General features: G+C 39.0%; 1 protein-coding gene across 1 annotated transcript in view; it reads right to left on the bottom strand.

Moving 5' to 3' along the window:
* Positions 1-1,151: 1,151 nt before the first annotated feature.
* LOC144977470 (uncharacterized) overlaps positions 1,152-17,586 on the bottom strand; it is a 16,873-nt gene continuing 438 nt past the window's right edge. The window contains exons 2-7 of the mRNA XM_078922718.1: positions 15,401-15,526; positions 13,796-13,898; positions 11,417-11,564; positions 10,263-10,458; positions 9,234-9,255; positions 1,152-5,909 (exon numbers count right to left, since the gene is read on the bottom strand). Coding sequence (XP_078778844.1) covers positions 1,292-5,909; positions 9,234-9,255; positions 10,263-10,458; positions 11,417-11,564; positions 13,796-13,898; positions 15,401-15,521 — 5,208 coding nt within the window. The 5' untranslated portion in view covers positions 15,522-15,526 and the 3' untranslated portion in view covers positions 1,152-1,291. The remainder of the gene's footprint in view (positions 5,910-9,233; positions 9,256-10,262; positions 10,459-11,416; positions 11,565-13,795; positions 13,899-15,400; positions 15,527-17,586) is intronic.

Below are 17,586 nucleotides of genomic sequence, written 5' to 3'. Positions count from 1 at the left end.
AAGAAGAAGAAGAAGAAGAAGAAGAAGAAGAAGAAGAAGAAAGAAGAAGAAGAAGAGAAGAAGAAGAGAAAAAGAAGAAGACTAAGAAGAAGAAGAAGAAGAAGAAGAAGAGAAGAAGAAGAAGAAGAAGAAGAAGAAGAAGAAGAAGAAGAAAGAAAGAAGAAGAAGAAGAAGAAGAAGAAGAAGAAGAAGAAGAAGAAGAAGAAGAAGAAGAAGAAAAAGAAGAAGAAGAAGAAGAAGAAGAAGAAGAAGAAGAAGAAGAAGAAGAAGAAGAAAGACAGCATTTATTCGTATAATTTTTATTGTTATCATCATATAGAATCATAAATCAAATACCAATATTATATCAAAAGTGAAAACCACAAGTAAAAACATCAGTCAAACAGGGACCAACCCAATGCAATGTAAGAATCTACACAAAACTCAAAAGAGAAAGGGTAAAAGTATAGAAAACAATGAGTGAGATTAAATACACTCCTCCGTGCGTTGTGTTGTAGTTCATAAATTTGTTAAAGTGTTAGAGAAATCTTATCATTAGAATATGAAATCCATGACTGTAGTCGTTTTTACAACTCTTGAGAATGTTGCAAGATTATTTTTTTCAAATCCTCGACGAAGCTTATGGTTAAAGAATAATAGATAGATAGATAGATAGATAGATAGATAGATAGATAGATAGATAGATGGATAGATAGATAGATAGATAGATAGACAGATAGATAGATAAATAGGTAGGTAGATAAATCGATAGATATATAGGTAGGTAGATGTGTCGATAGATAGATATATAGATAGATAGGTATATCGATAGATCGGTAGATGGATAAATAGATTGATAGATAGATAGATAGATAGAATGGTAGATAGATAGATAGATAGAGAGAGAGAGATAAATATATAGAAAGATAGGTTTATAGATAGATAGGTTTATAGAAAGATCGGTAGATGGATAGATAGATAGATAGATAGATAGATAGATAGATAGATAGATTGATTGATAGATAGATAGATAGATAGATAGATAGATAAATAGATAGATAGATAGATAGATAGATAGATAGATAGATAGATGGATAGATAGATAGATAGATTCCAGACTTATCAGTCAATGAATTATGACTTTCTTTCGTCGCTTAAAATCGATACCAGGCAGTTGCGATATTGAGCCAGTGACAACTCTTTGAAAGGAATAATATCTCAAATCCCAAAATGAATCAAATAGCTTATCGTCCAAGAACTCATCATTCAACGATGCCTGCAGAGTCTAAATGAAAACGACTGCAATCCTATTTCAAATGTTCTCCTCAAATGTAGAAGCGCAGGACGCTGCTTGGCGTAAAGTAATTATCCTCCTTTTACTTCTCATCTCGTCAGCGACATCGTCTGAACTTTCGTTACCCGAAACTTTCCTGGTTAACAAAATCCTTCTGATGGATGTTACGTTGTTTTCGGATTCTTCTTCTGCTGTTGACAATCTGTCAAGAGTGCTTTGGAAATCAGATTCGGTGTATCTTTTGTTTATTACTTTTACGGAGTTTTGGGCTCCAACAATGTCAATCATATCCGAACAGCTCGGCGATTTAGAAGAGTCTAAGGTGTTTTGCTGTTTGCTGTCACCAGACAAAAAATCTTTATTGTCGTCTTGTTGGGCTAGACGTACGTGAATCACGGACGGGTCATTATCAGCTGATTCAAGAGCAGAGTTGGCGCTGGTCGTTTCTTTGACGATGACGTCTTTACCGTCTGCAGCCGTTGGAGAAGACTCGTCCGAACTAACAAAATGTCCCGGGTTGGAAGTTTCTATAAACCATTCCACGAAAGACGCCAAAGGAACGTGGGGAAGAGCCTGAACGAGCTCACCGACTAATCTAGGGTATTCTGTCTGGATAACATTCTCCATCTTAGATATCTTGATCGGAGGGGAGTTCTTTGTAATCGGCACACGGTGATGGTGATGATGAGGCATAGGTATGAGCATATTTTCGTCACTTTCCTCTACCCGCGAATCGTCATTGGTGTTTCTGGAAAGACTGACTGTACTCGACGGTTGGGCTCTGGCAGAGTTTGAAATAAATGGAAAAGCACGAGATGTGTCTTCGTGGACAAACTGGTATCGTTCTGGAGTTCTAGACATGCCTGTTTCTGTAATGCTTGCTCCGTATTTGGTGTCTCCTACTATTGACGATGTTCCTACATTGAATGATTCTGCCGGGCGCACAATGAAAGGAAAGGTTTTGACAAGAGTGTCTGTTGTATCCGAATCTACTTTTCTCACTGACATAATTCCAGTATTCGATTTATTGTTGTTATTTTCTATAATATTCCTGTTGGCTTCTTTAACATGATTTTTTTCCAATGAGAAATTTGTTGATTTTGTCTCTGCATTTTGCATCGTTCGTGAGCTTGCGTCATCGTTTGGATTATTTGTCGACGTAGACGTTGACGCTATTTGATGTCTATCTGGGCAAACTTGGGTGAGCAGTGAGGAAGATTTAAAGGAATGTTGAGGAGAAACCGGTGCGTTGCCGCCGCTTCTGTATTGCTGAAGTCTCTGACGTAATCTCATGGCTCTCTCCACGCGTCTATTGACCTCATCGACATTTGCATTTTCCCATTTGGGTCTCGTGAGCCAATCCTTGCTGTTGCTGTCCTTCAAACTATTTGACGGGCTGCTGTCGCGACTGGTCGACACAAACACATCACTCTTGATCTCACCAGCCGACGACGACAAAGAAATGATTGGTAATGATTGACGTCTGATTGGGAATGGATATGACATCATCTCCTCGTCTGTTTTGATGGTTGTGTCATCGCCCATCCTCTCAGAAGCGAAAATAACGTCTTGCATTTCCCTCTCTACACACCCTTTTTCGTCTTTTTCCTTCTTTGGAGCACAATAAACCATGGTTGAACCGTCCAATCTCATAGTATTTAACACCACGTCTTCTCCACCTGAAAAAATGTTATTCTCATTTGTTTGTTTAACTGATTTGGAATGTTTTTCAAACCGTATTTCAGTTGGAGAGTTAGCAATGTCGTGGATTTTTGTTTGTAGTCGATCCGTCTGTACATTGCTGTCTTTCACTGTACGATCAGTGGGATATTTGTTTATGATATTTGGATGACACCATTTTCCTTCTTGTCGTCTGCTCGGAGATTGCTCTTGAAAGGGACTGGTTTGAACTGCAATGTGCCTTAAACAAGTAGAAGAAGTTTGGACCCCAAGACTTACAGAGTGAAAAGTTGGGCTTTGAATGGCAGATACAGACTGTTTCGGTGTTGACCGAAGTACATCTCGCAGTTTGTGTCTTCGAGCCTTCAAGGGATATTTGAAGAGTCTGTGCTGCCGATACGATTTACTTCTTGATCGGTTGGAGGTGAATATCAACGGCCTTTTTGTTTGTCTCGATAATTCAAATTTTGCATCGTAAGGGGGACTTAGAATAGGATTGATATCCTGTTGCATATCCCCTATACGTGGTTTTTCTGGCGGACTGTACAGCTCCTTTTTGTGGCATACTCTGGTTAAGCATGTTCTTGTCTCTTGATTACAAGGGTCGGATATGTAAAAGGGTATGGAACGTGCATTATCATGATTAGCTTTTTTCAATTCTTCACCGCTATTTCTCCAAGTAAATGATAAATCCTGTGATTCTTTATTTCTAACAAAATGCGTGCCACTCTCACCTATTTTGTCACTTTCAATTATGATCCCAGGATGTGGCTCAATCTCTGTGTCAAATGGAATTTCAGGAAGAGATCTGATGAACGGTTTTGCGAGACGAGAGGGACTGCAATTGTTTTTATTTTGAGTAGAAGATCCTGATTGCAAAGAAATTGTACAGTTATCTATATCAGAACTTGACACATCCTTACTTGTGTCTGTTGACGCTGTGAAACGCGCCAAATCGGCCAAGTCAGTGATTGTTGGTTTTTGGCGCTGTGAAAGAGCATCGTCACCACATGCTTCCGTGATTTTAGAAACAGACTGGTAGAGGGTAAAGGTAGCATTGCTTATCCCCTCTGGAGAATGAGTTGGGTTGTTTCTTGTAGAGACAGGTTTGTAAGGTTCATGACGATGGCGCCATTTGTGTGATTTTATCTTATCACAGCGTCTGGTTGTTACGTCAGCATTGTTTTGAAATTTCAGCTCGGTCTGGGGCTTTGTGTCACCTACTTCTTCTTTGTTGATTTTGCTTTGAGCTGACTCTCCATCTCCAACGTTGTCGCGTTGGTTATCGAGTGGCTCGTTGTGCAAGGGGAAAGAATGACCAGTCTTTGTTGGAGTCTTTTTATGAAGGCATCGTCTCCTCGATTCTCGCCAAAGGTCTTTCCTTTGTTTTTGGTATTTGTCCAAGCCCTGATTATCAAAATTACGATGATTATTTGTCATCTTCTTCCAGTGTGAGGTGTCTTGTATACTCATTGTTCCGAATCTGGATTTTAACAATCCGTCAGGCTGATTAGCGAATCTTGAAGCTCCTCCATTGAAATCCTCCAACGGCGTGTCCAATGGCAGGTCTTTAATCTGCACATTGTTGCAAGAATTGATTTGTGTCTCAACTCCGGAGGCCAAAGGTTTTTCTAAGAAGAATATATTGTTCCGATGGCCGCGTTGTTGTTTTGATTGGAGGTGAGGAGATAAGCGTGACATGTGATCGCATTTGTCATCTCGACCACTTTCATTCTGATTCCCACAACCGTCGTAACAGATGGGATTGAAAAGTTTTGCATCGCTGTTGTTTTTGCAGTCGGTCCCTACTGGGTGAACATTGTGCTGGATTCTACACGGGATAAAATTTGAATATCTATAGGAATTGATCGGGTCGCTTCTTTCGTTATCAAATCTCTTATTGTTTGATGACAACGTGGAAAGGAGAAGGTTTTTACCAATGGCAAAACGCCTACTGTCTATTGCCCTATGGGTATTTGAGATATCATTTTGTAATTCAAGCTTCAAGACAGCTTTGTTCATATTGGTGTCTTCAGCACATGAGTCATGGGAAGACATCTTGGTAGATGTTAACAATTCGTGGAGGTTAGCTTTTAATCTGGCATTTTGAAATGATGCTGGCAAAACCGCATCGGGACTGAAGCAGAAAAGACTCCCAATATTTGCCTTTGCCCGCTTTCCAATTGGCAAAAGCTCATTCGTCAGTGCGATCTCGGGTATTTGACGAATTTTCTTGCAGGTTTTGCACCTTTTTCCTGGACTAACGCTGCTTTGCTTTGGCTTCGAAGTCTTGACTTTCGTTTCCTTCCCAGCCTTTGCCATCCGTGATTTTGGCGACAGGTAAATGCCTGTTACTTTTTTGGGACTTCGATTCGTTTGTTTATTTTTACGAACCCCAGTCTTTGAAGGCAATGGCCGGTTTGTGGAAATTGTGTGAAGATAAGGAATATTGGCAATTTGCTTCTTTCTCTCCGCAAGACTTGCGCTTCTTTGTTGGGACTGAGAAGGGAATGGTTGTCGTCCTCTCGACAATCGTCTCACCCTCAAAGGTGTCAATTTTCTTCTGCAAGAAACTGGTGAGCATTCTGCCTTTGGGGGAGACGTCTGTGCTTTTCTTGTGGTGCTTTTTCTCGGAGATTTGGAACGTTTCTTGGATGATTTGTCCTCGTCCAAGCCACCTAACAATATAAACACCTGAGCTTTGTTCTTCAACGGTGTATTTTCTCGAATATTCCTCTTTTGTTTATTCTTTACCAATCTAGGTGCTCTCTTGGCCACAGACGGGGTCCCTTTTTCTGAATTTCGCTTAGACCTTTTCTCGGGTGCTACCAGTTCCTTAGTAATGATGTTGGAAATTGCCGTTGCGATGTTGGCTTGCCTTGCAATGTCTCTTTTTCGACTAATGGATCGACCTCTAACATCGGTTTGCTTGCTCTCAGCTTTTACTTTATCGATTCTGGCGAAAACAATGAAAAGAAGGGGGGGGGGGTGGATTAATATTAACTCTCTCCTTACCAGCCATTTTCAGGATTTTCCCCAAAACTTTACACCCAACTAACACAAAAATATACTTTTTTTCATTCAAACACAATAGGAGTAGAGTACTCATAACTTCTTTAGCAAGACATGTTCTACAACACACTAATCATTTTCTTAAAATTTTATGATGTATAAAATAAATTTGAATAAGAAAAATGTTGGTTGTATCGTAACGGATGTGACGATTTTCCTATAGTTGGTAAGGAGAGGGTTAAACACCAAATATAATATGTTATTTTTAATAGTGAGCTGCCCAGACACAGGATTTTTATAAATGTCAAAATATGAATTAAATGATTACAGTTCTGTTGCACTCTGGACAAACACGAATTTAAATTTGGCCAGTAAGCTCGTTCTTCAAATATCGATCGATTAAAATGACCCTCATCTTGGCAAATGCTATTAAACCTGGGACTTTAAGGAAGACTTGCGAAGTATCAGGTGTGAGAATGTTTGACACGATGAGGGTCATCTTAATCGAGCTGTATTTGAAGGACGAGTTTTCTGGTCAAATCTTAAATACGTGATTTTTCAGAGTACGACAGAGATGTGGCCAAATGTCTAGTCCCAAACTTTGAAATGTTCTAATTTACCACATTTATGGCATGATTTGCACTGCTCATGGTGCTGAATATTTTGTTTTTCCCCGCAGTTCTTCAATTACAACTTCTGTATCTGACACTGATGCGAGTGAAATAAATATCAAATAATTCATCAAGTTGAATTTTAGGTAGATTATTGGCACTGTCACCAGTCGCTTCCAGAAGCAACCAAACTGAACTTGGGCACGGTCTAGGACTGACTCCCTCTCCCTTCCATTTGGACCAGCTGATCCCGTACTCTGGAAAGACACGTTTTTGTCATTTTGGCCAGAAAACTCGTACTTTAAATATCGAAGTGATAATAGGCTGCTAGAAGCTATGGACTGTAAAAATTCATAAACAAAAATGAATATAACAGCTTCAAAAAATAACAAAATACCAAACAAAAGAACAAAATACCAAACACGGAACGTTTTGGGCTCAAACCCCTTCTTCAGCCAACAACAAAAACAAAAACAATAAAGACATAAATACATAATGTATTTATGTCTTTATTGTTTTTTTTTTGTTATTGGCTGAAGAAGGATTTGAGCCCGAAAATTCCGTGCTCGGTATTTTATTCTTTTTTAAAGGTGTTATATTAATTTTTGCCGGAATCTTCGTGGAAGAACAAGTTTTGAGATTTTCGCCAAGATAAGTGTCATTTAATTCGATCGATATTTGAAGGACGAGTTTTCTGGCTAATAATTTATAGAAATACTTGGCAGTGAACTGGTTATAGTCTGGCATATTTAGGTATTCAATCACATGTATCTTATAGACTCTCAGTGGTGGCACACATTGGTTATAATCTGGCATATTAAGGTATTCAATCACTTGTATCTTACAGACTCTCAGTGTTGGCATATTTAGGTATTCAATCACTTGTATCATACATACTCTCGACGTTGGCAAACAGTGGTTATAGTCTGGCATATTTAGGTATTCAATCACTTGTATCTTACAGACTCTCAGTGGTGGCACACAGTGGTTATAATCTGGCATATTTAGGTATTCAATCACTTGTATCTTACAGACTCTCAGTGTTGGCATATTTAGGTATTCAATCACTTGTATCTTACATACTCTCGGCGTTGGCACACATTGGTTATAATCTGGCATATTTAGTATTCAATCACTTGTATCTTACAGACTCTCAGTGGTGGCACACAGTGGTTATAGTCTGGCATATTTAAGTATTCAATCACTTGTATCTTATAGACTCTCAGTGGTGGCACACAGTGGTTATAATCTGGCATATTTAGGTATTATATCACGTGTATCTTATAGACTCTCAGTGGTGGCACACAGTGGTTATAATCCGTCATAGTTTGGTATTCAATCACTTGTATCTTACAGACTCTCGGTGTTGGCATATTTAGGTATTATATCACGTGTATCTTACAGACTCTCAGTGGTGGCACACAGTGGTTATAATCTGGCATATTTAAGTATTCAACCACGTGTATCTTACAGACTCTCGGTGGTGGCACACAGTGGTTATAGTCTGGCATAGTTTGGTATTCAATCACTTGTATCTTACAGACTCTCGGTGTTGGCATATTTAGGTATTATATCACGTGTATCTTACAGACTCTCAGTGGTGGCACACAGTGGTTATAATCTGGCATTTTTAGGTATTCAATCACTTGTATCTTACAGACTCTCAGTATTGGCATATTTAGGTATTCAATCACGTGTATCTTACAGACTCTCGGTGGTGGCACACGGTGGTTGTAGTCTGGCATATTTTGGTATTCAATCACTTGTATCTTACAGATTCTCAGTGTTGGCATATTTAGGTATTCAATCACTTGTATCTTACAGACTCTCAGCGTTGGCTCACAGTGGTTATAGTCTGGCATATTTAAGTATTCAATCACTTGTATCTTATAGACTCTCAGTGGTGGCACACAGTGGTTATAATCTGGCATATTTAGGTATTCAATCACTTGTATCTTACAGACTCACAGTGTTGGCATATTTAGGTATTCAATCACTTGTATCTTACAGACTCTCAGCGTTGGCACACAGGGGTTATAGTCTGGCATATTTAGGTATTCAATCACTTGTATCTTACAGACTCTCAGCGTTAGCACACAGTGGTTATAATCTGGCATATTTAGGTATTCAATCACTTGTATCTTACAGACTCTCAGCGTTGGCACACAGTGATTATAGTCTGGCATATTTAGGTATTCAATCACTTGTATCTTACAGACTCTCAGCGTTAGCACACAGTGGTTATAATCTGGCATATTTAGGTATTCAATCACTTGTATCTTACAGACTCTCAGCGTTGGCACACAGTGATTATAGTCTGGCATATTTAGGTATTCAATCACTTGTATCTTACAGACTCTCAGCGTTAGCACACAGTGGTTATAATCTGGCATATTTAGGTATTCAATCACTTGTATCTTACAGACTCTCAGCGTTGGCACACAGTGGTTATAGTCTGGCATATTTAGGTATTCAATGACTTGTATCTTACAGACTCTCAGTGGTGGCACACAGTGGTTATAGTCTGGCAAATATTGGTATTTATTCACTTGGCTCTTACAGAGTCCCAGTGGTGGAACACAGGGGCTTCTTTGCTCAGATGTTATCTGTTATGTTAGTACATTAAAATCTTCTTTCTCCAATGAAAACATACGTACCTTTTTACACTTGAGTTCACGGCTGTGGAATAAAAGAAAAAAAAAAGAATAATTGCCAATGGAGGTAAGACAAAAATAAAAGCTGAAGATTGAAAATTGCCTCAATTAGTTCTTAACGAGAGATTTTGTACCAACTTTTCCAATAGTTCATGAAGCGGATATCATTGTTTTCTTTGTTCGTCTTAACAACGCCGTTCTCACATCTTGCATTCTCTTCCCTGTTTCATTCATCGTGTTGTGTTGATAAAGGGGAAACCCGAAACGTCCTCATTTTTTTTTCGTTCACGAAATTTGGAGCTTCCATTCAATTTCCTAGTGTTATTTATTGCTTTGAGCTTTAAGCCGGCAGATACATTTTCACTAAATTAATGAGCCAATAAAATAGAGAGAAAAATTTTGGCGGCGGAGGTACCTCAAATCAAAAGGTAACGAATTTTTTTTAAATGATCTTTATATAGCGCAATATCCACTAAATGTGCTCAAAGCGCTTTACAAGGAGTCCCTGGTCAACATCAACATTTATGTAGGAGGGACTTGACGCCTGTTAGGCGATATGACAATTTTTCGGACAGACAACGCTGTTAACGGCCAGGTACTCATTTTACACCTGAGTACGGTGAGAGAATGTGAGTAAAGAGCCTTTTCCAAGGACTCAACTATGCGCTGAGCGCGAGGCTCGAACCCAGTCTAAAAACTTGAGCTTTTATATAGGGCAATATCCACTAAACGTGCTCAAAGCGCTTTCCAAGGGTCCCTAACCAATATAAACAATTAACATGTAGGACAAGACATGACACCTGTTATATTAAGCGATATTACAACAAAAAATTTCGGACAGAGACAACGCTGTTAACGACCAGGAACTCATTTTACAGCTCAGCACGGTGATAGAATGTGAGTAAAAATAGCCTTTTCCAAGACTTAACTATTAATATGCATCACTCGGGACTCGAACTCAGGACTTTCCGATCCGAAAGGCGGGTGTCATAATAATATTACCAGTAGACCACATTATAACCGCAGGCTTACCCGGAGTCTTCTTCGTTGTTGTCTCTGTTTTCATTTTACTACAGCAGTTATTCTCCTTTTCCTCGTTGACCCAAACACTCCTTGTCATGTTCGATAGACTATTTCCCTCTATTTTACAAGTACCTCCCTCTGTCGCGGCTTTGATGGCTGCTTTCGGTTCCTCTCTTATCATATCTGCCAACATCCTGTTTTCGCACTGAAGCCAAAGAGATGGATATGAATATGAGAGCTAGTCAAATTAAATATTCCTTTGATTATTCTTTACTGCCACACAATGTAAGGAAAAATACTTTCCGCCTATATTATATCAACTTTAGATGGAACTAAATTGAACTAATTTTAATAAGTAGTTGGCACTAAATTATAACAGACATTCAGACGTTCAAGGTTACACATTGTTTTGTGTGTTGGTACGTTATAACTGCTTGGTCGTTGTTGTGAGTATTTTACCTAACAGCATAGCATCAATAATAACTCAATTTTAAAGTGAATACACAAGCTGCTAGAAACCGTGGACTGTAAAAAAGCAATGCACAAGAATGAATTATAGAACAGTTTCAAAAGAAGAATAAAATACCGATCTGGAACGTTTCGGTTTCAAAACCCTTCTTCAGCCAATAACAAAAAAAAGGTTTAAATACATCACTTTGAATCCAAACAAACACCCGAAAAGTTCTTGGCCTGTCTATTCAGCGAATACGAGGCCATAAGTCCCGATTCCGCGTTATTTGTCAGGGCATGACATAATCATTCGGAGGTTGAAAATTTTGGATTTGCATTTTTTTATTATTTGCATTTTCTGAAAGAATATGCCCTCCAGAATATTTTAATCTTTATTTGAAGTAAATCGGGTGATTTTTCATGAATTCATGGTCAGATATATGGGTATTCGAGCTCGGTATATCTCGGGTACGAAGCGAAGACAGTATCGCTGAGCCACGCTGCCCCCCCCCCCCCCCCCCCCCCCCCCCATGTCAACCATCTTAAAATTGAAGCTGTCATACTTTAGCAAATAGAAGAAGAAGGAAGAGGAGGAGGAGGAGGAGAGCAGGAGGAGGAGGAGTAGTAGGTGTAGGAGAAGTAGGTGAAGGAGGAGGAGGTGATTATGATGAAGAAGATAATATTATGTGAGTACATAGTACAAAGGCTTCTACCTCCTGTATTGAGGTGTTGAAGGACGCCGGAAGATGTCCTGCCATTGGTTTTCCATCATTCACTGGCTTGATTAGCATCTCCAAAGAATTTCTCCTCCAATGCCGCATAGCCAAAATGCTGAGGCACAAAACAGCCAGGGTGAATAAACTGTGGATTAGAAACATGCTTCAACAGTCGTGACGTCACTTCCTTCGTAATAACGCAGTAACTGGTTCTAAACTATCGGAACAATGGCGGACGTCCTTATGAAATACTTCTCCGACGAGCATAAAAGTGTATCCAGAGGAGAAAAACATTATAAATTTGATCATGTTTTGACTTGTATACATTCTGATCACATGACATGTCAAAAAGTTCTAGCCAGCATGAAGATTAAAATTTTCTGTGTTTAGAACCAAGCTGCTGGTTGATTGGCGGACGTGACATCAGACTATTGAATCCTATTTGTGACGTCAAACTTTCACGTTTTAAATCGATCAGATACGTCAGATCAATCACGTGATGTTATAAGATCTATTCTATTAAAAAAATAAAGCCATTCAACAAATTGTAACAAAATAAAAATCATCTGGGGGATAGAATAAATGATTTCTTGCACTCTTTCATTTTGCAATCAGAATTTTGTTCGTTCCAATCCCAGACTTCGTAAGCTCGTGCACTGAGATCAGGAACATGACCGGAATTCCCATACGCAAGAATGCAAGAATCTGAAAATGATAGAGGCCTTTTGTACCTAACACCATCCCACAGCACAAAAAAATGCAGCGTCTATCGTCAATATCGAAGCTTCAATGGCATGGATTGGATTTGACAACATTGAAAATATTAGAATTGCGTTGTTTTTCACAGTTGTGTGCACGTCACAAGGAATAAACCCCCCAAAAAAGTCGTTTTGTGATGTCCGCCAGAAGAAAATAAATATGCCATTACTATGTTATTCGGAAAAACAACTATGAAAAATTTTGCCTTTATCAGTTTCTGTGGGTTAAATAACGAAAAAAAAAAAAGAAAAAAATTGAGGAAACCCAATATTTCCTGGCATTGTGGAATACAGGCATTCTTTTGGTGGGATCTTTTATGATGTCTCCTCCTCTTGGTGTTTCCCTGTTCCACATTTCTCTCCAGTTCTCTTCCACGCTGGTGTACCATTTTTGTTAGGTGGAAAGGTCTTCTCGATTTGAACCTTGTTGTTAAAGGTGCTCCCTTATATGATACTTTCATAGGGGTGTTATCTGTGGCTTCATCAATTCTTCCATGCATTCTTCTGATTGGCGTCTTGTCGTCTAAGACTTGGTGGTTCAATGCCGCTCAGTGTTGGAGTTGACTTGAGGCATCCTGTTACTATTCTCATTGATTTTCTTAATCGGTTTACATGTGGGCTCCTCATCCAAACAGGGGCACACTATTCTCCCACACTGTAGCACAGAGCCAAAGCAAACGTTCTCGGTACTTGTGGTGTAGTTCTTGCGAGTTTTCGCACCAGGGTGTTTCTCTTTGAGATTTTATTTGCAGTTCCCTCAATGTGTTGCGATAATTCAGCTGTCTGTCCAATGTGACTCTGAGGTATTTAGGATTAGGGTCTGGGGTAGTATTGAGTTACCGACTGTGATCTTCAATTCTTTTGTTGCCTCTCGATTATTCAAGTGGAAGTTTGTGGATACTGATTTGGTGGTGTTCATTTTAGGTACCACTTATTGAAGTATTGTTTCAGGCGGGTGGTGTCTTTGCTTAGAACTTCTTCAATCTCTTTCCAGTTTTTGTATTGATAGGCTAAGGCCCAGTCGTCAGCGTATCCAAGTTTGAGTGATTCGCAGTTTGGCATGTCGGATATATATATATATATATATATATATATATATATATATATATATATATATATATATATATATATTGAAGAAAGTTGGTGCTAAAACTGAACCTTATGGTACCCCGTTTTTTTTTTCTTGTTTTGCTTTTGTTTCCTCCCAATATGACATGAAATTGTATTGTGCCAGTCATGGTAGAAAGAAATTTAAGCGTCTTTCTTCAAGGAATCATTTTTGAAAGATCAGTCCGTCTGTCCAAACAGTGTCATAAGCTGCAGATAAGTCTATTAGGACTACGCCAGTATTCTTTTTGTTCCCAAAGCCTGCTTCAATGTATGAAGTCAGTGCAAGGACCTGTTCACTTGTGCTTATGTGTGGTCTATAAAGCCCGCTTGGTCTAATGGCACGCAGGAATTTACATATGGGGTGATTCGCTCTAGTACGATTCTTTCCAGGAGCTTGTAGAAGCAACAAAGTAGAGATATTGGTCTGTAGATGGATGGTTCAGTCATTGGTTTGCCTGGTTTTAATATGGCGATTACTTTCACAAAATGGCATAACATCAATACTTACAATACTATTAGTATCTGTTTGAAGCATCCCTCTAGGAAAAGTGTAACCATTTTCCAAGGACCAAAGGTATGATCCAGTCTGTATAGTTGCTGGGGGTAAATGGCTGGGAGGGTTTAAAAATGTATATATGTATATTATATAAAATTCTTGGTGACAGCAAATGTTCGAAACATTATTGTAGAAATTGATCATTATTATACTTGAAATATTTTATAAATAGCTCCTTTTATCAAAAAGTTGAGCACTATTATTTCATAATTTTTCAGTTGGCACCAACTGATTGTACACAGCGACATTCTTCCCAGACACTAGGACTTTTAAAGAACCTCCCTGGAGATTCCACAGGATGAAACCACTCTGTCGGAGAATACAGGCATTCTTTTGAACGAGATGAGAATAAATAAATAATTTGATCCAAGAAATTGTTGAGCACTCTACGTGATTCCAGCTGACTCCTCTCAACCATATATATATAAACAAGATAATCATGCCTTTTCCGCCACGACATCATAAGATATCGTCACCTAGGCATTCCACGAAGGAATATAGATAACTCATCAAACAAGATGTCTGATGTCAACAGGAATCACCCATGTTGTCCAAGTGAGCAGATTGGGGGTTAATAGTCTTGCTCAAGGAAAAAAACGAAAGTGCATTAAGCGGGGGGTCGAACCCGGGTCCTTCCGGGTCACAGTGCAATGCCTTAACCAATCGGCCACTTCATATATATATATATAGTTTCTTGGAGCGAACGGTTACATCTGGAAACAACATTAGCGCCAACTGAATACAACAGCATTCCTCCCAGACACTACTATACAGAATACCTTCCCGAAGATTTCATCAAAATACCAACGGATGGATGAAACAAACAACGTTGTATGAGGAAATAACCAACTGAGATGAGGATTATATATACGTATACGTAATTTTGATGACGACGACGATGATGATGATGATGATGATGATGATGATGATGATGATGATGATGATGATGATGATGATGGTGGTGGTGGTGGTGGTGGTGGCGGTGGTGGTGGTGGTGGTGGTGGTGGTGGCGGCGGTAAAGATGCTTGTACATGTTGAGCTTGAAGTCATACCAAGACCGACGAGCAAAATATAAAGATCTGAAATAAAAGCCAAGGAAGTAGTAAAATTTTCCTGTCAGACTATACCTAAAGATTATACCTACAGACTATACTTACAATACATATAGACTATACTTACAGACTATACCTACAGACCATACCTACAGACTATACCTACAGACTATACCTCCATATACCTACAGACTATACCTACAGCCAACCTTGTTATCACTCTCCTTACCAACCACAGGAAAATCGTCACATTCGTGTTACGATCCAACCAGCACTTTTATCATTCAGATTTCCTTTGTAAATCACACAATGTAAAGAAAATTTTTTTATTATAGCTAAATCACATGACACTGTGTTGTACAGTTAATTTTGCTGATCAATATTATGTATAGAATGCATTTGTTGCTTTTCTGTTTGAGTAAAAAAAAACAATTTTTGTGTTGGGTGGGTGTGAAATTTTGGGGAAAATTCTGAAAATGGTTTGTAAGGAAAGGGTTAAACGTACCTTGAACAGAGTCTGAGACCGCCATGTCAAAGAAATCCACAAGACTGATGGCCTTGTCAAATATCGCCAACTGACTCCGTCTGAAAAGGTCAAGGCCGGCGAAGAGAAACCTTATAGCCATTCTCTCTGTGGAGATTTAAATATTGTGTATGCGTTTTGTGATATATTTTTTTTTAATCCGCCAGCCGGATACAACATACCAACACACAAAACAATATGTAACCTTAAACGTTTATAGTCTGATAAATACAACTTAGTGAGAACTACTCATAAAATTTGCGGTCTAAAAACAATAACAAAGACGTCATTTTCGTTCTATCTATATAATTTTCTTTTAAAGATGAAAAGAGACGCCAACATCTTTTTTAAGTGTGTGGGATGGAGGGGGGGGGGGGGGAAGATCAGCTCAGTTGGTTAGAAGCACTCGCTGCACAAGCAAAGGGAACGAGATCGATCAGGGTGACGTTCACCCAGAATATAATTGGGCAGCCAGGTCTGTTAGATCTGCGGATAGTACTTTGCGATAGACTAGCGTCCAATTCGAAGGGAGAATCTTTTTTTTTAAAACATTTAAAAAGGTGCCACCTTTGTATCCAAGCGAAGGATGGAATTGGCATGGTCACGTGATGACAGGACATGTGACCCCTAATGGGGCAGCGTGGATCAGCGGTACGGTCTTTGCTTCATACCCGTAAGGTACCGAGTTCGATCACCCGCTGCTGCGCTATGTGGCTTTGAGCAAGTCACCTCACCCTAGTTCACTTTGCGGCGCTGATCTGCCGGCTGGCGCCAGGGTTATTCCAGTCTTCCCTTTGGAATAGACCCTAAAGAAAAATTTCCTCATGGGGATGAATAAAGGGAATTTTATTTTATTTTATTTATAACCCCAAAACGGTATTATGTCGGGGTGAACCGAACCGGAAGCCAAAAAAAAAAAAAAGAGAGAATGTTAAAGTTTAAATGGCCCTTCACTGCGGCAGTTAGATACTTTCTGGGCAAATACGTTTTATTTTGGTTTACACGTTATACATTTAAAATTTGACCCTCTCCTTACCAACTATAGGAAAATCGTCACATTCCTCCTTACGATACAACCAACCTTTTTTTATTCAAATTTATCTTGTACATCATACAATATAAAGAAAATGAACAGTGTGTTGTAGAGCATGTTTTACTAAAGACATTTTTTATTTTTATCGCAAGAACTTACTGCTATTGTGTTTGATTGATTTAAAAAAATATATTTTTGTATTAGTTGGGTGTGAAGTTTTGAGGAAAATCCTGAAAATGGCTGATAAGGAGAGAGTTTAATCTAAGAAACCTTTTGAATAAAATAATAATAATTAGTATTTTAATATGTTCAGAAATCCAGTTTTGATGCATCATTTGTCTCGATTCTGAATAGATTGAAAGCGATGTGTACTTATTTGCAGGTCTGATAACCCAAATTGTTATGGTCTCATTGTTGTAATGGAAATACCTACTCTCACCCAACGCAAAATATTGTCCATTGCATTTCAACGATGTTAAGTGAAGCCCATAATTGTTTTCGGCTATCAGACCTTCAAATATGTTGACGTCGGTTTACAACAGTGTTGTTTATTCAGTAATTTTTTCTTGTCATTTAAAAATTAAAATCTTTTTATTTTTTTTCCCCTTTAATATCTGGTTTATTCCAACTTAACACCGTTTTGAGAATAATATAAGCCCCGAATGCGCAAATGTGTACACAAATAAGGGTAGCAGACACTGGTGTAAAATGGGGATACCGATGTCTCAGTTGGTAGAGCACTCGCTTCACATGCAAACGGGCCGAGATCGATCCCGGGGGGAAGTCGAGATTTTCTGACCTCTCCCCCCCCCCCCCCCCCCCCCCCCGGTCCACCCAGCAGTGGTTGGGTAGCTTTGTCTGTTAGATCTGGCAGAAAGTACTTTGCGATAGTCTATAGACTAGCGTCCTCTTCAAAGGATAGCAAGAAATTGCAATTGTCAGTTTCACGTTATAGAAACCGAGAAAAACTCTGGCTCCATGAGCCTCACGGCTCTGAAAGAACACTGGTGTAAGATAAGGCTCTGAATAAGTGTATATGAAAAAATGCCAGATAAAGTATGAAAGAAAAATACAATTTTAAAAAGCATCCCCCCCCCCCAAAAAAAAATCAGTCTTCCTCGACTGGGGATCAAAC

The sequence above is a fragment of the Berghia stephanieae genome, chromosome 7, assembly GCF_034508935.2.
Source record: "Berghia stephanieae isolate SIO BIC M18660-M18661 chromosome 7, UCSD_Bste_1.3, whole genome shotgun sequence".
NCBI lineage: Eukaryota > Metazoa > Mollusca > Gastropoda > Nudibranchia > Aeolidiidae > Berghia > Berghia stephanieae.
This window is presented reverse-complemented; position numbering and strand designations above follow the sequence as displayed.